This window comes from Sceloporus undulatus, chromosome 1 (genome assembly GCF_019175285.1).
Source record: "Sceloporus undulatus isolate JIND9_A2432 ecotype Alabama chromosome 1, SceUnd_v1.1, whole genome shotgun sequence".
NCBI classification, from domain to species: domain Eukaryota; kingdom Metazoa; phylum Chordata; class Lepidosauria; order Squamata; family Phrynosomatidae; genus Sceloporus; species Sceloporus undulatus.
The window spans coordinates 263,506,306-263,528,453 of record NC_056522.1 but is presented as its reverse complement, the minus strand read 5'-3'; the positions used below and the strand labels follow the sequence as shown (position 1 = coordinate 263,528,453).

Genomic DNA, 22,148 nt, shown 5'->3' with positions numbered 1-22,148 from the left:
GGCTTTAATCACAAACAAGTTTAATTTCTTAAAACAAATGGAGGAGAAAAAAGATTAATAAGCAGAAAATTAAAATATCTAATGTAATAATGTGAAGTCGAAGGCTTTCACGGCCAGCATCCATAGTTTTTTGTGGGTTTTGGGGGCTATGAGGCTGTGTTCTAGAGGAGTTCATTCTTTCTTTGATTTTTTTCTATGACGTTAGATGAGTCCTTGATATAATGTGTGTGTGTGGGGGGGGGGGTGCCCTATATGTGTTTGTAATTGTGTGGCCAGAAACTTGGCCAAGTCAAATGTGGGAGATCAAATAGCACTCACTCTGGGTGGGAGTGGAATGGAATCCTTGTAGATCTTTCGAAGTCCATACAGTCTTGGTAGGAGAGCCTCAGGTTTGCATAAACTCTGAATTGAGGAGTTTTTGATCAAGGTGTTCATTTTCCTGGTGATTTTGTTGGTCGGGCCTTGTTTCAGTTTTTTGTATATTACACGAATCAAGGAACATAAGAGACACTGCAGATTAGGTCAGCCAGAAAATCAGCAATAGCAGAACATGTTATAAACCATTCTGGGCATAAAGTGCTGTTTGAAAACACTGAAATTCTGCACTATGCCAAGAACTATCAGGTCAGAATGCATAGGGAAACCACTGAAACCCATAAACACCTAGACAACTTCAACAAGAAAGTAGAAAGCCTTAAAGTAAACAAGGTGTGGGTACCAGTCCTGAAAATCACCAAAATCAAGACCCAGCAAATGCAAATGAAAACCATTCAGGGTGAGAGAGGTTTCCCAGCACACAATGGATCATTAATTAAATAGACCCCCTGAGTCCTTGATATTCAACAACAGAAAAATACACAAATTAACATGTAAATCACTTCCTCTCAACCAACAGTATATATACTCCACTCTCTTCCATGCCAGCATTCTCTGGAGATGCCAGCCACAGTTGGTGGTGAAATGTCAAGAATAAACTCTTCTAGAACACAGTCTCATAGCCCCAAAAACACCAAAAAATCTACTGTTATATTCCATTAACAATATGATGTAACTTTATATTTATAATAAAGCATACTGGGAACAACTACTTGATTGCTGTATCTCTGACCAAGTGCATAAATAGGCAATGCACTTTATTTGTGCATAAATATCTAGCTGCTTTGGGTCCAACTTTGTTGCTGGAGACATTGTCAGTTACTGTACATCCAGCACCCCTTTTATACTGTGACTGCAAGGATCATTGGCACATTAAAAGTCCGTTTTTTTCATTACGAGATTTAATAATGACTTTCACTATTACACAAACTTTGTCAATGCTGGTTCAGTACACCATGCCATCAAACCTCAGGGTTAATGCCAATGTATCTTCAGTCAATATTTCAGTAAGGCAGTCTCTGTTACTTAGGATGATATCACATGGGAGGAATGTCTCTCAGTTTCAAAAAAAAAAGAATGTAGGGCCAATTCGAAAATGAACGCTATTACACAAATGTTTGTCAAACACACAGAAGAACACAGCACCCACCCCAAAGCCAAAGTAGTGCAAATGCAAAAGAAGTTATCATATGAGTACGTACCTTTTGTAGTCTAGAGTTCGAATTAGCATCCCTGCACATGCACAGTGAGGGCAGAATCGGATTGTGACCTTTTTACACTTCCAGCAGGGCTTGCCTCCGTTTCCCGTGGTTTGCCTTGTTTCACATTATTTGTTCATTCATTTCCCTTTATTTCACATTATTATGCAATTCACATTACTTGTTCATTCATTATTTCACGTTATTTAGGCAATTCACGCTATTTAGTCATTCATAACCCTTTATTTCATGTTATTTAGGCAATGCACTTTATTTGTGCATTCATTACTCATCATTTTACGTTATTTAGGCAATTCACCAATTCAAAACCAGTCCAAAGCAACCTTGGTTTGACCATTGGCCTATGACTCTAGAAGGCAGGGATGGAATCCCACTGGGTGACCTGGTGTAAGTCACACTCTCTCAGCCTCCTCAGCATGGCAAACTCCATCTGAATAAACCTGCCCAGATAACCCAAAAAGCGGGTTGGGGGTCTCTAAATGGTTGTGTGTGTGGGTGTGGGTGTGTGTGAGACTGTGTTTGTGCCTTTAAGTCTCCAGATATGGGGGCAATGGGGGGGAGAGAAGGAGTCCCTCCCATTTGGGAGAGCCTTGCTGTAGTGAGGTTGTGGGGGGCCAGGGTCCTCTCTGGTTCTAAACTGGCCCATTGGGAGTCCCATTGAAGGCAATGGTGCTGCCTCGCCATGAGTCGGAAGAGGGGAAAGGGGAGGGGAAGCTATGCAGGAACCAGAGCAGGCAACCCAATGTGGCACCGCTTTAACTCTTTGTGGCTCAAGGGTATGGAATTCTGGGAGTTGGAGTTGGTTGTGAGCCCAGACCGATGCCCCTGAGGGGAGGAAAACAGACCCCATTTCCTAGGCTGCCCCATTCCATCATCATGGTGGCGCAGTGGTTAAATGCCTGTACTGCAGCCATTTACTCAAAACCACAAGTTTGCAAGTTCAAGACCAGCAAAAGGGCCCAAGTTCGACTCAGGCTTGCATCCTTCCGAGGTCGCTAAAATGAGTACCCAGACTGTTGGGGGCAAATTAGCTTACTTGCTAATTAGCTTACTTTCTGTTCACCGCTATGATCTTTGGAATAGCAGTATATAAATAAAACAAATTATTATTATTATTATTATTATTATTATTATTATTATTATTATTATTATTATTGTCTCCCAAAGGAGAAGGAATGAAGGAAGAAGAACAACTCTTTGGGGCTAATAAAAAAAGGGGAGGGGTTTCTCTCTTTTTGAAGCCCCCTGGCCCTGGAGGGAGAGGGGAGGGAGGGAGGCAGAAAGGTCCCTGAGGGGCACAAGGGGCCAGGAGCAGGGCAAGCCCCAAGGCCACCCTTTTGGGCAGGGTACCTTATGACTCTTTCCTGTCATAAACAGCTGCTTTTCCTCCTGGCTGTCAGGGAAGACTTAGGAGCCCCAGAAGCCAAAACAAAACGGAGGATCATGGGGATTGATGGGGGGGGGAATACCAGTGCCACAGCAAACATGCATATCACACCAAACAACATTGCATTGAATGTGAAGTAGCCTGGGAATAGGATTTGTGAATTCCCTAGTTCACCAAATTTACTTAAGTGTGGATTGATGCGTGATTGCTTTCGGAGTGTGTGCTAGTGAATGCATCTGATAACTTTTTGCATATATAACATGAATACGCATGATTGCGTTCGGGATGGAACTGGATTATAATTCTAATTTCAGTCATGTGATAATGACCTTACTATGATGTCAGGGGAAATAATGTATGGGGTGTATTCACACTGCTGAAATAAAGCAGTTTCGCACAACTTTAACTGGAATTAAATAAACCAGTTTGGCACAACTTTAACTATGGAATTCTGGGATTTGTAGTTTTGTGAACTATTTATTATTTTCTGTCAGAGTGCTCTGGTGCTGCCACAAACTACAGATCTATAGTATTGAGCTACAACAGTTAAAGTGGTATCAAACTGCATAATTTCTGCAGTGTAGCAACAGCCTCATAATGATAGGCAGAGCTGTGGGGAGTGCCTCTTGGTGCCAGACCTTTGACTCCTTGTGCAGTAAGGTGGGGAGTGGGGGGGTAGACTAAACTGTGCTATAAACCAGGAAAGACTTACCTTCTTCCCCTGTTATCTTTAGTCACTGGAGAACAGACTTAAAACTAGGAAACTTGTTGCATAGAATTGAGCCTGTTATTTGCAGTCTAGGAAGCTGCTGCAGAGAAGAAAGTGGCATTTTGCAGGACAGGGTTACTCAGATGTAATGCCTATTGCATTCAGTAAATTACAACTTATCCTATACACATTTATTTCATAGTAAATTGCACTGAACTTAATGGTTTTTATTTCTGAGTGCACATGCACTGTAAGTTCAGTGAATTGATGCAATATTTAAAAAACTATAAACCAAATATGGTTCTAGGCCAATTGTGGGATCCCTGAGGCTACTGTAAAACCAGAAAAAGATAGTGGAACCCCTCATTTTAAGTTATTTTCTTTATTGTTGCTAAGGGAGGGAAGAACCAGACATCCTCCTCTCAGTTATAATGATCCATCCTGTACAGTATATGGAAAACATGTAGAAATGGAACATACTGCTATTTTATATCTTAGCTGGTATGTAAACATTGAATGAATTGTCCATAACAGCAATGCGGTTCTTCCATTTGCAATCAGGATGTCAGTGCGCTTTTCAAAATGCAGATGTATGTATACTGGGAGGATGCATTGTGGGTGCTCATCCAGTGAACATGTGCTCCAGTGTTGCCAACAAGCCTCGTAGATATTTCCCGGAATGTTTTACCAAAATCTCAAATTCCTGGAATTCCCCAATATTTACCGTAATATTCAGTCAAAATCCCCGGAAAGAAATTAATCAGTTTCCTTGGATTCCAGGGAATTCCCCAGAAATTGGCAACACTGATGTGTTCCCTCAATATGGCAGTGCAGCATTCATTTTCCATGTCTGGGACTGTAAGTTAGCAGGGTATTTGTGGGATGGATGGATATGAAATGCTAAGATCTCCCTGCAAATGCCCTGTTACCCAAGAAAAGGTGGGGGGACTGGGTCCTCACCAAATCTGTCAATGTTATTTTAAATGTTGAGGAAGTTAGCTTTGCAAGGGGCTGGGTAACCGTTAGGACCATTTGCACCTGTCTATACAGGTAATAACTGAGGAAGGTTTGGGTGAATTAAGAGGGTTTTATTGAGAAAAATTCAGAGTACAATCACACCCACACAGGACCATTTCACACAGACAAGCATTCAAAGCTAACCAAAATGGAAATATGGAAAGTGGATACTGGAGTTTAAGAGATTTAAAGTGGGCAATATTTACCTTTCCAAAGAGTAGGCCATGGAAAGTGGAAAGTGGCTCAGACTGGGCTCCAGGTGTGACACAGTTCATATATGGTGCACAAATGGGGAACTGACTGTATGCATACTATATTCGTAGAAGCTAGGTTTTGTGGAACTAATATTTATACCAGAAAACTAACCTCTGGGAGAGTGATATATTGCAAGGTAACAAAACTTGATGGCTTTCCAGGAACTAACAGTGGAATTCTGGACTGGTTGATGGCTTTTACTTCAAGGTAACAAAAACAGTGACTGGATGAGGACAACCCCAGGGTGAATGGATAGAAAGGCTGGTTGAAACATGACAGTGGGTAGGCTGCTTCAGTGCAATGAAACCTCCTTTGTCTCTTGGTGAAGAAGAAATGCAGAACAGTCTGGGGTGAGGAAGTAGTCATCATACTCATTTAGCTTTGATTGTAGTTTTATCTGGATCATTCACATGCCCTTGAGTCTTTGGTCCTTCCTCGTGGGAACTTCAACTAGTGTTCCAAAGGGTCATTGTGACTTCTTAAAACATGCTGGTTCCAGCTATGATATATGAAAACATGGAGTTGCCAAATATAGCATGGGGTATGCAAGGTGTGCTAATAGACTAGAGGAACAAATGCCTGCAAACAAGTTTTGTTTTGAGAACCATATTTGTGTTAAAAAGACATACTTTAAATAAAGGCTTATGTTTCCAATGCAGAATACAACAGTACTTATTGTAGAATTAAAGTGCTGGAGTGGAGATATAGAGGTGAGTAGTACTGTGTTTCAAATAATTCCCTTGTATTCTTATATGTTGCAGCATCATAAAAGAAGACTTTTCATTTCAGTGTTGACAATGGCCGTCCTGATTCATTGTTTTGTGCTACGGCTACTATGCTGCTGGCTGAATTGCTCCTAAAATCTCATAAATGTATATGGGGAGGGAATGTGTTGTTCTACATGGCAAATATAAAATAGGTATTTTGAGTTGTCATTTAAAATGTACATGACTTACAACTCCTCTCCTCTTTTGAAGAGCATCACATACTTGATTACATCTGATCTCTAATCTGTCAACTCCTTAAAAGTTAGTGTGCAAGCAGGCATTAGTTATTACTAATCATAAGAATAAAGAGGAAGAAGAGAGGGAGGTAGAGGAAGACAATACACCTTGAAAAAATCCCAGTGCACTTATGCACTTCTATAAGCTCCCTCTGATACTTCTTCCCAGCCTCTCCCAAGAGAATGCTGATAGGAAGATGGCTGTGAAATAATTTAATAGGAAGAGAAGAGTGCTAGAATATCCCTGATCATTAAATTACAGTCTGGAATGGGAGGTGAAAATTGCAGTTCAGGCCCTTTCAAACTGCTCCCAGAAACATAACCTACATTAAGAGTCTTCATCAGTCTTTCATGGGTAGGATTTAAATGTTCCCTTACTGAATACACTATTTTGTAAGACTGTTAGTGTGCTATACTCTGCAGAGAATAACACAGAGAAGTTGCTCTAGAGAAGACAGGTCAGTGGGAGGTATACATGGTCTTAATCTGCCACACTAATTCCTTAGACATTTACCTCTGAGGAAATCCCCTTGAGGAAGGAAAAAATGGTTAATTGCTGGAAATAAGAATTCTTGTAACATCTGTCTAGATCAGCGGTTCCCAACCTTTCTTGGGCCGCGACCCCCCATTGAGGGCGAAAGTCCCACTCGTGACCTCCCTCACTGGTTGGGAGTGAGGAAAGGGCGGGACTTTCAACTGCTACAAGCCCCAGCGGCCTTTGCAGCTGGATGTCCTACCCCTTCCCAGCCTCCCAACCAATCAGGGAGGCCACCGTGGAAGAAGGGGCAGGACTTCCGGCCGCAAAGGCCACTGGGGCTTGCAGCCCTGTCCTTGTCCCCTTCTACCCACGGGTGCCTGGCACCCGCAGGGAGAAGCGGAGGAGGAGGAGGTGGCCCCATCCCCGTTCCCTTCTCCTCGTGGGTGCCTTCGTTGGTACCCGTGAGAAGAAGGGAAGAGGAGGAGGCAGCCCCGTCCCCGTCCCCTTCTCCTCATGGGTGCCTTCGTTGGCACCCACGAGGAGAAGGGAAAAGGAGGAAGCAGCCCCGGCCCCTTCTCCTTGTGGGTGCCTTTAATGGCACCTGTGGGGAGAAGGGAAGAGGAGGAGGTGGCCCCAGCCCCTTCTCCTGCAGGGGAAAAGGGAGGAGGGGGAGACAGGGGGGAATCCCAACCTGGCAACCCCCAAGAAAGGATCAAGCGACCCCCAAAGGGGTCGCAACCCCCAGGTTGGGAACCCCTGGTCTAGATGTTAGAAGAATTCTTGTTTGCTACAATTAACTATTTTCTTTCCCACAACAGGGTTTCCTCTTAGATATGTGCCTCTGCAAATTAAGTCCTAGAAAGAATCCTAGAATTGTAAAGTTGGAAGGGGTCTCATGGGCCATTGGGTCCAACCCCTTACTGAATGCAGAACCTCCATCTAAAGCATCTCCAGAAGGTAGATGTCTAACCCCTTTCTGAAGATATCCAGAGAAGGTGACACCACCACCTCTCTCAGCAACTGGCTTTATTGCCAAACTGCTCTTATTGCCAAGAAGTTGCTTATAATGTTCAATCAAAATCTAATCTCTTGTAAATTAACACTCATTAGACTTGGCCCTACCCTCTGGGACATCAGAGAACAGGTTGCCCTTCCTTTCTGTGACATCCCTTGAGGTATTTAAAGAGTGTGATCACGTCACCCTTCAGTATTCTCTTCAACTTGCTTCCCTCCCAATGATCATTCACAAGATAAAGCATGCTAAATGGAAGATACATATGTGGGGGGAAATACATGCTACAACAAACAGATGTCTTTCATCATTTGGAGTGAAATCTTTGTTAAAATCAGGATAAATGTATCATTTGAATCTCAGCCCCCATTTTCCCAGTGCCCATCTTTTCCTTACACTGCTCAAGTGTGACTCAGTGGCCAGAAAACATTTGTAGATGGATGCTCACTAACTAGAACCTTGTCTATAGACTGTGCAGATATTTATGACAAAACTAGTTATTCTGCCAGTTGCAGAACTGCTGCCAATGGGCACTTTCTGAAGAAGAACTACATCCAATGGTATTAAAAGAACTGGCAACTGCAATATCAGAGCCATTGGCAATAATCTTTGAGAACTCCTGGAGAACAGGAGAAATCCCAGCAGACTGGAGGAAGGCAAACGTTGTCCCCCATCTTCAAAAAGGGAAAAAAGAGGATCCCAACAATTATTGCCTAGTTAGTCTGACATTAATAGCCGGAAAGATTCTAGAGCAGATCATTAAACAGAGAGTCTGTAAACATCTAGAAAGCAATTCCATAATCACAAAAAATCAACATGGGTTTCAGAGAAACAAGTCATGCCAGACAAATCTAATCTCTTTCTTTGATAAAATTACCAGCTTGGTAGATGAAGGGAATGCTGTGGATATAGTATATCTTGATTTCAGTTAGGCCTTTGACAAGGTTTCCCATGACATTCTTGCAAACAAGCTTGTAAAATGGGGGCTAGACAAAGTAACTGTTACATGCATTTGTAACTGGTTGACTGGCTGAACCCAAAGGGTGCTCAACAATGGCTCCTTTTCATCCTGGAGAGAAGTGACCAATGGGGTCCCACAGGGCTCTGTCCTGGGCCCAGTGATATTCAACATCTTTATCAATGACTTGGATGACAGAATTGGGGGCATACTTATTAAATTTGCAGATGACACCAAATTAGGAGGAGTAGCTAACATCCCAGAGGACAGGATCAAAATTCAAAATGACCTGAATAAACTAGAAAGCTGGGCCAAAGCTAACAAAATGAAATTCAACTTGGAGAAATGTAAGGTACTGCACTTAGGGAGGAAAAATGAAATGCACAGATATAGGTTGGGGGACACCTGGCTGAACTAGACTACATGTGAAAGGGATCTAGGAGTCCAAATAGACCACAGGTTGAACATGAGTCAACAGTGCAATGTGACAGCTAAAAAGGCCAATGCAATTTTAGGCTGCATCAAATAGAAGTGTAGTGTCTAAATTAAAGGAAGTAATAGTTCCACTCTATTCTGCTCTGGTCAGTCCCCACCTGGAATACTGTGTCCAGTTCTGGGCTCCACAATTTAAAAAGGATGTGAAGAAACTGGAGTGTGTCCAAAAGAGGGCAACTAAAATGGTGAAGGGTTTGGAAACCATGAAGCCCTATGAGGAAAGACTTAGGGAGCTGGGGATGTTTAGCCTGGAGAAGAGAAAGTTAAAAGGTGATATGATAGCCCTGTTTAAATATTTGAAGGGATGTCATACTGAGGAGGGAGCAAACTTGTTTTCTGCTGCCCCAAAGAACAGGACCCGGAGCAATGATTGCAAGCTACAGGAAAAGAGATTCCACCTCAACATTAGGAAGAACTTCCTGACAGTAAGGGCTGTTCAACAGTGGAACAAACTCCCTTGGAGTGTAGTGGAGTCTCCTTCATTGGAGGTCTTTAAACAGAGGCTGGATGGCCATCTGCCAATGGGGATGCTTTGATTTACATTTCCTGCATGGCAGGGGTTGGTCTGGAAAGCCATTGCAGTCTCTTCCAACTCTATGATTCTGTGATTCTTTCTATTATGAAAAGTGAGGAAAGAGAAATTCCTGTGAGAACCTCAGTGGGGGTTAAAGCCCTCCTCCCTCCATATCATGGTCTTTCTCTGACTTTTGGTCATGAAGGCAGGCTATAGCATATTGAAAGCCTTGTGTCTCATTGCGTCATTAGAGCACTATGTCTTGCAGTCTCAGCTCATATTAGATGCCAAGAAGAGCTGCAGTGCAGTTATCATTTTAAAACAATGTATCATACCACCAGGTTCATACAATTCTATCTCATTCTTGCTTTTCAACATTTGAACTGTTTATCAGTTACTAACCTTATTCTGCTTTACCAGGAAAATAGTCTGATCGTTGTGGTGACAATTATCAATGTGAATGACAATCCTCCTGTCTTTAAAGAAACTAACATCACGGTCAATGTCAATGAGGTAAACTGATTTATTCCCATGTCACTATAATAAAAGCAAAAGGTTTTAATAATAAGCTTCAGATGGCATCAGACTCATAAATGGAAGAAAATATTTTATGTAGAGTAATTAAATCCATTTTCTTGATGTTTTGGGCTACAACTCTTCTAATCCCCAGCCAGACAATGGGCACTAGGTTAGTGGAGTCTGGTGTTTAAATGAAAAGATAGGACAACCTAACAACAAATGGTAGTTAACTCCAAAACAATAGCAGCAGCCTTTGAATATCAGTGAGGGTTAAGAAATGCACAGATGCATTGTATCTTAAAACTATTAATTATTGTCACATATATGTTCACTTTGTCAGCCTCTTCAGCATATATATAGAGTGCTTTTATCCATCTCTTTGCTATAAATGTTTATGTAGTGACTTGTTTGATGCTATTGTATTTTAATATTGTATTTGTTCTGTGTTGCATGCTCTCCAGAGAGCAATGTTATTGGGCAGCCTATATTAATGCTGCAAACATGTAAATAAATAATAACTATATTCATATGCTGCTGGAATGCAAATGAACACACTAATTTTTTTGGGAGGGGGACTATAGAAGATGCCAAATTTATTTCTACCCTCATGGCTTTGTGACTAGCCAAAATATATAGCATCCCTTCTAAATATTTCACATTTGCAGTAATGCTACAAGCTGTTTAAAAACATCATTGAGAGGGCATTCAGGCCATTCAAGCTCCCAGAGTCTTTGACCAACACTGAAACCACTACACCATGTATTGTCACTTCTAACAATTACTTGTTCTCCAGGATGCCTCTATATCATAGACATAATGCAGTTTGATGCCACTTTAAATGCTGTAGTTCCATTTTATGGAATCCTGTGATTTGTAATTTTACATAACCTTGAGCCTTCTCTGTCAAAGAGTGCTAGTGCCTGGAAATCCCAGGATTCTGTAGGATGGAATCATGGCAGTTGAAGTGGTGTCAAACTGCATTATTTCTACAGTGTAGATGCACACCAGTGAAATCTGGTGTCTGTGAGAGATTATGATTCATTCCTTTAATTAACTTTAAAAATGTAGGGCAATGCCCAATGTTGCATAAATGGACTTCCATTCACACAAGCAGGCTTCCATTTGCACAATGGGACTTCTCTTCCCACATTTGCTATGGAAAGTCCTCCAACCCTCCTGCATGTTTAGTGGATGCAGGAGGAGAAAGAAACCATTCTATCAAAGATACTTGTTGGCTGGCAGGCAGATGCTGTTGGAGTTCCTCCATGGAAAACTCTTTCTATGACAATTAAAACATCAAAAGATTAAATATTAAGAGAAAGTGAAGGTCTTATCTTTCCCATAAATCTAGTAGCAGTGAAAAGGAACCCATGACAATGTCAACTAAAGGGAGCAATAACTCTTTCACATGAAAAATTTCATAGGTTTATTATCCTACATATAGAATCTTCTCAGAATTAATAATTAAAATGCTATAGTCAAATATGTTTATTTTAAAAACACAGCTAAGATCCCCAAGGACTCTAGAATGGTTTGGGAGGTGGGAGCAGTTCAGGAATGGCAGAAATATCATTATCTTAAGGGCAAAAGAGATGGCCCCAAAGGGGCAGCTTGATGCCAGTCCTTTGAGAGCTGGATCAGGGCTGCATGCCGTGGCCCCATTCCAGCACTTTGGTGGCAAAATGCCGCTCTTTTTAGAGCCAGCAAAAGCCATCCTTGCCACCATGGCGGCACTTTTCAGCGCTCCTTTCAACATGAGGTGTATAAATGCCAAGCCAAAGGAGCACTGTGACGCCGCCCGTCATGTGGTCAGGCAGGCAGTATGATGCGGTGTGGAGGCATCATTGGGGCATACATATCCAAATGCCATAGCCCCCGCACTGCCCCCATGCCGGTGATTCAAGCCGGGCTATACAGCCTCTTCCTTGCCTGTTTTTAAAAAACAGTAAAGAATAAGATACAGAAAGTAATGCATTAAAATAACAGTAATGCCAGCTGAAGCAATTAATGTGTTTTCCACAAAGACAATGACAAAGTAATAAATAAAATGTTATAGAATTTATCAAAGCATAAAAATAATATTCTAACACAGCCTCCCCTCTAGTACTTACTCCACTCAGTGGTTAAAAGCAAAAGCTATGCCAATATGTTGAGATGTGCAAGACTGCAGACAAAATTCTCAGAAGAAAATGCAAAATATGTTTATCTTCCAATCTTGAAATGTAACAAAAATTCCTGAGAAAGCTGGGTTACAAACCGTCGAATGGGTTGCCATCCCTGAGGACCTCCAAACGGTATTGTGTAATAATTTATTTTAATTTTATTTAATTCTATAAAAATAAAATGTTAGGGACACGGTTTTAACACATGTCGAGACCTCCACCCCCCCCCGGCCAAAAAAAAAAAAAAAAAGGGCTACATTTTTAAACCTTGTCCAAGGCCTGGCTGGGGCCTGGAGCCAGCGTCTCCCAGCCCCGCCCGGCCTCGGGACTCGCGATCGCGGAGCCGTGCCAGGGCCTGGCTGGGGGGGAATCCCAGGGGGGGCCAAACGGGGTGGGACCGGGCGGACCTGCCCCAAACCGGGAAAGTCCCACCCCCAGGTGGGATATGGCAACCCTAACAGTGAGTAATGAGGTGACCATGTTTGCTGATGATACTATATTATTCAGGTTGGAAAAAGAAAAACAGATAATGAAGAGTCCGAAAGGTTCTCTCCAAGGTGGATATTAAAACAAAAACCAAGTATTCGGTACAAAATGATGTATAATGAGGCCCAAAAGAATCAAATATGAGCAATTAATGTCCTAAAGGCCCAAAATATTGAAATAAAGGAGGTCCAGGGAATGTGAAGAATGCAAACTGACACAAAATGATAATATTTTGTGGATGCTATTCACTCAAAGATGACTCTTAAGTTCTTTGAGTGGGCCATTTTGAGTCATGTTTTTGTCCAGCAAACAAAATAAAAATTGCTGCTGCAACCTTCTGAGTAGCCCTGATATCCCTCCACTACCTGGGGTCCTCTGTTGTGACACCAGGCAGCTGCTTGCATGCATGTTCCAATATATCATTTGGCAAGGCTGCTGGTGCACTGAGTTACATTTTCTGAGTTTGGGTGTTGGCTCTATAGGGAACTTGTTGAATTTGGATTGCATTTGATGCTAATGAGCTGTGTTAGTTCTTTTGGGATGATGATGACTATATATGCACATATATTTCTATGAATTATATTTTTAAGAAAACTAATTAATCTCAGATGTGCTACAAGATTCCTTTGCATTTGAATTCTGCCACTAAGGAAAGCACCAATTTCAGCTGGATGGAGTGGAAATTCATCAGCCTCCAAAAACTAAAAACTATGTTCTTTTTTCTTCTCCCCCAGGATACAAAAGTGAACACAATTGTTGTGCCCCAGGCTAATGTAACTGCTACTGATGCTGATTCAGATGTAATATTTTATAACCTTACAGGAAGTCCAACGGTTAGTATATAGTTCAACTGAGCTCTAACGATTTGCATTGGAGATATAAATCAATTGCTAAATAAGACTGTAAAAAATTCATCATTTCAGATGTAAGCTGGAAACTTTTTCCATACAAGTGACATGCCAAAGTAGGTCACCATGGTGATCCTACATGCAAACACTATACAAGTCAACTCTCAAGTTGAGCCTTAAATCCAGGAGATTAAAAAGGGAGGGGTGTTGTTGTTGGGGTGTGGAGTTTCAATAATTAGAAGATAAAAAAATGCACAGAGTTAGGTTTTAAAAAAGTTTAATTATCATAGCCAATTTATCAAGACTACATTTTAGCAAAATAAGGTCTACTCAGCTGCCTGTCTTCACTGCACATCAGAGGAGCCTTCTAAAGCCTTTCCTAGGAGCAGTGGGCAAGAGTCATCCTCATAGCACAGGACATGTTTCTCTTAAGGGAACAGCAAATATGCTAGGCAAATGGGTTTGAGGCAGATGTCTATAGGAAGTGGAAGCTTTCTATTAAGTAAACATAAAGTACAGCTTCCATCATGTGACTGATAGGCAAAAAGCAGAGATGGAAGCATTGCTCAAAGGAGGAAAGTCATTTTCTATTTCATCATATTTCTAGGTGAAGTTAAGCTAGCAAGTCAATTGCTAAAAATATAAAAGTCACAAGTCGAGCCAAGTTGGTGCATCATTTATTGCAGGCCTCATTGCTACTACAAAATAAGTCGTTTTTGGAGTCAAATTGATGATGCGAGTTAGTGCTGAATAGATGTTCACATTTTCCACGCCTTTGATTTACCTACCTGTTTCAGTTTAATCCACTTCGCGTTCATATTCAGCGATGGATTGATTTAATTTGATTGCCTCATAGGGGTGACCGCACCACAGGAACCAATTCTGATCTGCAGCCCGTTCATATTAGCACTGAATCGATTTATCTCAAAAGACGTAGGTCCGGAAGAAGTGCTTTAAATGATTCGGGTGGGGGGGGGGGGGGGGGTTCTTGACAAACCATGCCAGGGATTCGGTGCGAACAAGGGGCATTAAAACCACTTCAAACTAGTTTGCAAACTGGTTTATTATGTAGTGGGAATGGAGCCGCAGGGTCAAGTCCAAGTCAAGTCATTGAATGGACTTTATCCTGAGTCTGAGTCAATTGATTCAAGTCTACATCACTGCTACTGGAGGTGTAAGCATTTGCAACCAAGGACAAGATTTTAAGCCAGAACTGGAGTGAGTGAGGTGAATGGAATGAGGGGATGGGAGTGTCTGCCAGAGAGGGATAAGATTCTAAGCTGGGACTGGAATGAGTGAGGGGATGGAAGGAGAGGGGTAGCATTTGCATAGCATTTGATTGCTTCAACAAGGTGAAGCTTGTCCATGCCAAGATTGTTAGCAGTTTAAAGTATTGGTAGTATCTCCGCTTTGTGGGATGGGGGCGGGCTCCAGAAGCTTGGGGAGTGCACTTTTGGGTCTGGTGGGCCACATTCATCCCCTGATGCACACTTTGTGCACCCCTATTCTGTTGGCATGAACAGAATTTTTTCTGCCATTTCCCAAAAAGGATGGTAAACCAATCTCTATCAGCATATAACTAGCTGAAAAGATAATTCTATTTTATAAACTCTGCTATAAACTATTTTATATTATCAGTCAGGTGGAGACCATAGAAATTCCACAATCCAGCTCTTTCAGCATTTGTTGTTGTTGTTGACCCTGATTCATGGTGACTCTGTGAATGAGACATCTCCAAGACCCTCTATCCTCCACTGCTCTGCTTAGTTCCTGCAAATCCATACCTGTGACCTCTTGGATCAAGTCTATCCATCTGGCACGCAGCCTTCCTCTCTTTCTACTTCCCTCTACCTTTTCCAACTTTATTGTCTTTTCTAATAAGTCTTGACATATCATGTTGTGGCTAAAGTACAACAGCCTCAATTTGATCATTTTGGCTTCCAGAGAGATTTGGAAGTACAATATTAAAGCACACGCATGATACAAAATGGCATTTTTTTAAAAAAAAGAATGATAATATTAATCTTCATGTACAGATTTTGATGGTCTCTATCTCTTTCAAGAAATGATTTGAAAGCACACAACAACTATAAATCTCTTGCTTGTCTAATTACAGGAATTGGAATATTTCAATATACAAGGAGTTAACAATCCACAAATTTCCTTGCTCAAACCCCTGGATTATGAAACAACTAACTTAATGGAGTTTACTTTATATGCTATGGTGAGTTTACTGTGAGCAAAACATCTGTTCATTTGCAGCTGTCCTACTGTGTGCATTTCATCCTTCACCAGAATAATCCTCTTTATATGTTCAGGACAAAAGGTGATGCTGGCAAGTTAAACTAGCACTGGCAATCTTGATAACATTCATATTCCATAGGCCTGGTCTGAGAGTAAAAATTATGATTCACACACAAAGTTGCTTTCATTTCATTGCAGGTAACTGATTAACTTATGTAAATGAGTGTGCTTGCACAGTGGCCCCTATCACAGAACTCAGTAAGGGAAGTAACTGGGACATAAATATGGGTTTGCATCCAACTGATCATTAGACTTTAAATCAGCCAGATCAATTTTAGTTGAATTGGCTATTTATTTAGGGATAGGGAATATATGATAGTTCATATCTTCCTGAGCTGTAATTTCATTAGCCTTAGCTTGCATAGCCAACAGTGAGCAATGATGGAAGTTGTAGTCCAGCAACACTTGGGTGGGGCACATGCTCCACATCCCTTATTTAGGTGATGTACACCAGTGCAGAAGCTACATGGACTGGGGGCACTAGATGGACATCGATAGAGTCTGGTCTGGTCTAAGAAGTTACACCGAACAGCATATTTTGACAGATGGACATGTTCCTATTTAATGTCCTTGTTTTTTTCTTTTGTACAGGATGGGAGTGCTGATGCAGTAGATACACACACAGCCACTGCAGCAATCACCATACACATCCTACAAGCAGATCTCAGACCTCCCTGGTTTCAGCCATGCACTCTCATTGGAGGTCGCATAATGTGCATCAACTATGGCTACACAGGCAAAGTCAACATCTCAGAGAATGTGGTATGTACAAAAGATTATAGGCTGTATCTGTCAAAGCTGTTTTACTTAATTTTGCTTTCCCTCCCCGCACCTGCTTCTCCCTTTCCCTCCATGTCCCTGTGCTTTGTTGTCCTTAGATTCAAAGACTGGCATTCTGTAAGTGGTATAGACAGGCATAGGTCACCCTTACACTTACCTAAGTCTTATTTTTGATTAATGCAGAGATTGATATCTTCTTCCTCCCTCTACAATGACCAAAGCCTGTAGACCCACTGCAGCCCTGCCACAACCATCTTATGCCTAGATGAGAGTGAGATGCAAGTAGTATCAGGCTATGTCCCCATAGTCAGGCACAAAATGATTACATCATCTGTTGAAATCTCCAGAAGACGCCGGTGGACCTAGACAGTTGATGTCCATTTCACATCTTGCTATGGGGACATAACTAGATGCCTCTTCAATCCCTCCAGCTTTCCACCCGGCACAGAATGGCCATGGGAGTTGCAGCAGCTCTATGGTAAGACCAGGAAGCAGTGAATAGCTACCTGTAGCATAGTTTCTGCCTGCAGAACTACTATGCGAAGCCATACAGCATTCACGCCAATGAGTGGCACAAGAATACCTTTGAAATAAGTGTCTCAGTCTGCTATATAAAAAAACCAGAATTGAGTTGGTGGTACCAACCACAATGAGGTGCAGAGCTATGATAGCTGTTCCCAAAATGCATAGGTGGTGCTGACCAGTTTCTGTGTAACATGGACTCATTTTATAACCCCACTGATGGTACTTCTTCCAAGGTTCAAACCATATGTCAAATTGAGCTCCCCAGCTCTTTTTGAATGCAAAGCAACATGTGGCAGACTTTGTTCATGCAGAAAAGGCAACATCTTAAATAGTAAGTTCAAGATTATCCTCCTCACAAAAAATTATTTATCATTCATAAAGAGAAGAGAATAGGATCCCTGTATCTTCAAAATATCTTACTCTTCAAACCAGAAAAAATATTGTGGAGAAATTTTGAGATTAAAAAAAATAAGATGGGGAGGAGGTTAAGAAGCCTTTCCATGCTTGCTTTTCTTCCCTCATGTGTAAGCTGTACCAAGAAGTTTTGGGTTAAAAAAAAGAAAAGAACTGCAAATCATGGACTACCACTAACTGTTTAGTATGATTCATAATATAGAATGGAACAGAGCATGGCTTGAGACATGAAGCTATTTTTCTTCTACTGAATCTGATTCTACTTCCTGAGATGCTTAGCTTCATCTTCTGTGGAATTCCACACAGCTGCAGATCTGAAGATGGAAACCAGGAAATTAAAAGGCCCCCTTCCACATGTATACATATGCACAGTCACATAATTTGCACTGTAGGAAGATGTGTCTGTGTTCACACACATATATTTTTGTGTGCTCAGTCACTAGACATTTATGCACACACATTTTGGGATTGTATTTTCTACCAGTAGCACTGGAGTATATCACACCGGGCTTTTTGCAGGTCAGATGCAGAGTGACTCCTGGTTCAGCTATGCGAATTCACATCGTAACGTAGATGTTTTATCACACCTGGTTGCCCTTCCATTGCCCTTTCGAATCAAGGGGGAATCGCACCCAAGGCAAATCACATGATGCAGATTCATGCAAAGTGGAGTGCAAATTGTATTACCACACCAGTGCATACCATGCGGATTCAACTATTCGAATTGGAACCCTTGCACATGTTCAGTGGGGCTCTGGACGCTGTCCACTTCCCCTGCCCCCTCCTTAGCTGTCATCCTTCATCAGGCTGAAGGAGCAGTCAGGGGATGATGGGATAGGTCGCAGAGGGTCACTGGGACCAGGATCGGACTGAAGGAGCAATCAGGGGATGATGGGATGGGTGGCAAGGTGGTAGAGAGGACGAGATGGGGATGCAGGAGCAGTCAGGGGATGATAGGATTGGTGGCAGGGTGACAGAGAGGACAAGATGGCATGAAGGAGGAGGAGGGGGGTGAAGGAGCAGTATGCAGGGGGCCAAGGGGGGTGACATCGGAGTGATCTTCCATACCAGACCAATTTGAAGTGAAATCAAAGTGAGCTTGAAAGCAAATTCTGTGAATTCACTTTTTTCCAGTTTTACCAAAATGAGGGGTCATTTTGGAATCACTGCGGAAATGCCACGGAAAGAGCGCCCATAGAAAGGAATCCCATCTGATAACACATTCATGTTATGACGTGAATCTGCATCGTGGACCCACAGTCACCCCAGATCTGAGCTCCAAAAATACCCAAAAATCTCAGTGTGATAAACGCCACTGACTGTCACAGCCACTAAGATCAATGCACCTGATTATTGTGATGCTTTCTCCTTCCTACTAGCTGACCCTCCCTCCTGTTTGTGCACAAGGAACAAGAGAGAAAGTCATGCAAAGAAACAGAAATCTTTCTTGCTCGTCAAAACAAGATGTATTATTTTTAATGGTACAAGTACACACTCTCTGTTTGGACAAGAGCCTGTTACTGCTTAGATTGTTATTTGTTCTGCTCTAATATGGTTTCTGATTGGCTCCAGCATAGCCTACATGATTTGCACCATAGATACAAAGATACAGGGAAACAGATTTCCATACATGTACTCAAGCATGGATCTATAATTTATCCTTCATTTTCCCTCCCCCTAGCACCGTAGTGGTGTGGCTAAAGACTGCCCTACTGATTTTTAAGCCTTTGTAAATATAGCCTTTCTTCCCGTGCTTGGATCCTGACTCTGAAGAAATTTCTGTAGAGGCAGAAGTGGTTGTCCACTTTTCCTGCTGCTTTCCACTGTCCCCAGCATTGACATTTTTGTGAAGTGAGTCATGAATTTTACTGGTATGTCCTGTATGATAGCCTCAAGTTACATACTCATTTTTGTTTCTAGTGAAAGGCTAGGCTTGATTTGCTCTGGCACTGATTTATTGGACTTTTTGGCAGTCTGCGCTAACAGTGAACTCTCCTCCTCCAGCCCACATTTCAAAAGAAGTGATTTTCTTGTCAATTTTTTTCACTGTCCAGCTTTCTCATTCAAGTAGGAAATGTGATGCTATGGATGATCCTGACTTTGGTATTCAGTTACATACCTTTATATTTGAGGATCTTACCTAGCTCCTTCAATGCTACCCTCCATAGCTGCCCTGATTGTATCCCTTGCAACTGTCTGAGTGATCATGGGCTTTAAGATGAAACCAGAGCCAATAGTATATGTCTGTGGCAGATATTGTCCAGCAGTATGTTGTTGTTAACTGCCCTTGAGTTGATCCCGACTCATGGCAAACCTGTGGATGAGACATCTCCAAGACCCCCAATTCTCTACTGCTCTGCTTAGGCCCTGAAAATTCAGTCACATGATGTCTCTGATTAAGTCTAGCCATCTAGTGTGTGGTCTTCCTCTCTTTCTGCTTCCCTATACCTTTCCTAGCATTATTGTGTTTGAGTTGTGCCTTCTCATAATGTAGCCAAATACTCCAGCCTCAGTTTGGTCATCTTGGGCGCTTTCCAGACTGCCCAAAAAGGCAGTTTGCCAGCACCTTCATCTGCTGCGTGGAGGAGCCTCAGTGGCCAAACCGCGCAACTCCTCTGCACAGCAAAAAGAAGCCGCAAAAAGTGGCTTCTTTTTGCGGCGCCATTGATGCACTTACAGCATCATAATGGTGCCGAGACGTGCGGACGCTAAGTGTCCGCTACGTCAAAATGGCAGCGCCCATGTAGAATGGGTGCCGCCATTTTGTACGTGCTCGGCGTGTACTAGGGTTAGGGGCATCCAGAAAAGACACCCCTTTCTAACCCTAGTACGTGCCGAGTATGTACTTTTGGCGCGTGCGGAATGCGCCTTGGATTCCAAGAAGACTTCAGGCTTGATCTATTCAAGGACCCATTTGTATGTCCTTTTGCTTGTCCACAATGTATCCTCACCATTCTTTTCCAGCGCCATATTTCAAATGATTTGATATTCTTTCTATACACTTTCTTCACTGTTCGGCTTTCACATCCATACATGGTGATGGGGAATATGATGGCTTGGATGATTTGAATTTTTGTGTATTTTTACTCTTTCAGATCTTGTCTACTTCTTTCATAGCTGCCCTTCTCATTCCTATTCTTCTTCTGAATTCTTGACTGTAGTCTCCATTCTGATTGATGTTTGATCCTAGGTACGGGAACTCTTTAACTACTTCAGTTTCTTCATTGTCTGGGTTGAATTGATGTATTTCTTCCATGGTCATTATTTTCATTTTCTTTATGTCCAGCATTAAGCCTGCCTCTACATTTTCATCTTTGAAGCAGTAGAGCCTATTAGTAATCATTTTACCTATAGGAAATGGCAGGTTAACTGCAATCATACGTAACGTGTATCATGAATTGTGCCCATATTAGAGTCTGAACATATAGCTCTCTCCTTGTGGCAGCCACTCCTTTTGCCCATAGTGACTGCTGCTTCCATGCTATGGACTTGGTCACCAGGCAACAAACCTCAGATTTTGCCTGTAAGCACAGAAGATACATTGAGGCTTGTGGTGCTATGCAAACCAACCAAGTTCTTTTCAGGCCAGACTTTCTTGACTATCTCTTTACCATGAAAGGAGGGAAGATGTGAGAAGCCAGCACCACAGCAATTGTCTCAGGCAGAGTCATCAAAAGGACATACTTTCCAAAAGGCCTTTAGTTAATTTATTCATTACATGCTCATTATCCTATGTCATCAGTGGTCCTGTATGTTACTCAATTTGAATATAATTCATTCCAAAAACCATCACCACCCCAATTTGAGGGCAAAACTGATAGCATGTGGAATTATGCTAAGCCCTGGTTTGGAAATATCTGAAAAATAATTTTCCTTATTATTGCAGACTGAGCCCTTGATTTTGGAGCCAGGACCCCTCTATGCTATTGATGGGGATAGAGATTTGGATGAAACTATAGTATACGAAATAGCTGGTGGTGAGTATGTAGTACCTAATTGCAGAAATAGTAATCTTGGCTGCTATCATTTCTAATCATATTACTTAACATCATTCACCATATGGAGTGGTTTAGAGTTTCTAATTGCCAGCAGTTCTGTGAGGAATTTCAGCTCAGAAAAAACTTCAGAGTCATTTAGAGATTTTGGATTGGATGGCATGCTAGGAAGTCTTGGGACATGTCTACCGGGGCCATTTACCCTGGCTTCCCCCAACTTCATCTTGTCCTGTCCACATGAAACTCTGATTTGACTGCAGACTATCTTTATGATATAATAATAATAATAATAATAATAATAATAATAATAATAATAAACTTTATTTCTATACTGCTTTTCCGATTGATCAAAGTGGTTCACATAATAATCATAACTAAACATTCAATTTGGTACAATTTTTAAATCTACATATAACGACATACATACAACAATAGAATAAAATCAGCAACCATAAAATCTATCAGTTGATAAAATGAACTTCTATCAGGGGATGACGTTCTACAAGGGATCAGACAGGTATGCCAACCAAAATAAATGAGTCTTCAAGGCCTTCTTAAAGGCATCCAAGGTGGAACAGGCCCGAATTTCATCTGGAAGATTATTCCAGAGGGTTGGAGCTGTCGATGTAAATGACCTTTGGTGAGTTGTTGTCAATCTCACTCTCGGGCACTCTAACAGTTGTTTCCCTGTT

At 41.8% G+C, this 22,148-nt stretch overlaps 1 protein-coding gene across 1 annotated transcript in view; it reads left to right on the top strand.

The window, feature by feature from the left end:
- Positions 1-22,148, top strand: part of CDHR5 (cadherin related family member 5) — a 54,561-nt gene that overhangs the window by 6,699 nt on the left and 25,714 nt on the right. The window contains 6 exon segments of the mRNA XM_042449952.1: positions 5,623-5,673; positions 9,844-9,936; positions 13,325-13,423; positions 15,555-15,662; positions 16,334-16,504; positions 21,348-21,438. Coding sequence (XP_042305886.1) covers positions 5,623-5,673; positions 9,844-9,936; positions 13,325-13,423; positions 15,555-15,662; positions 16,334-16,504; positions 21,348-21,438 — 613 coding nt within the window.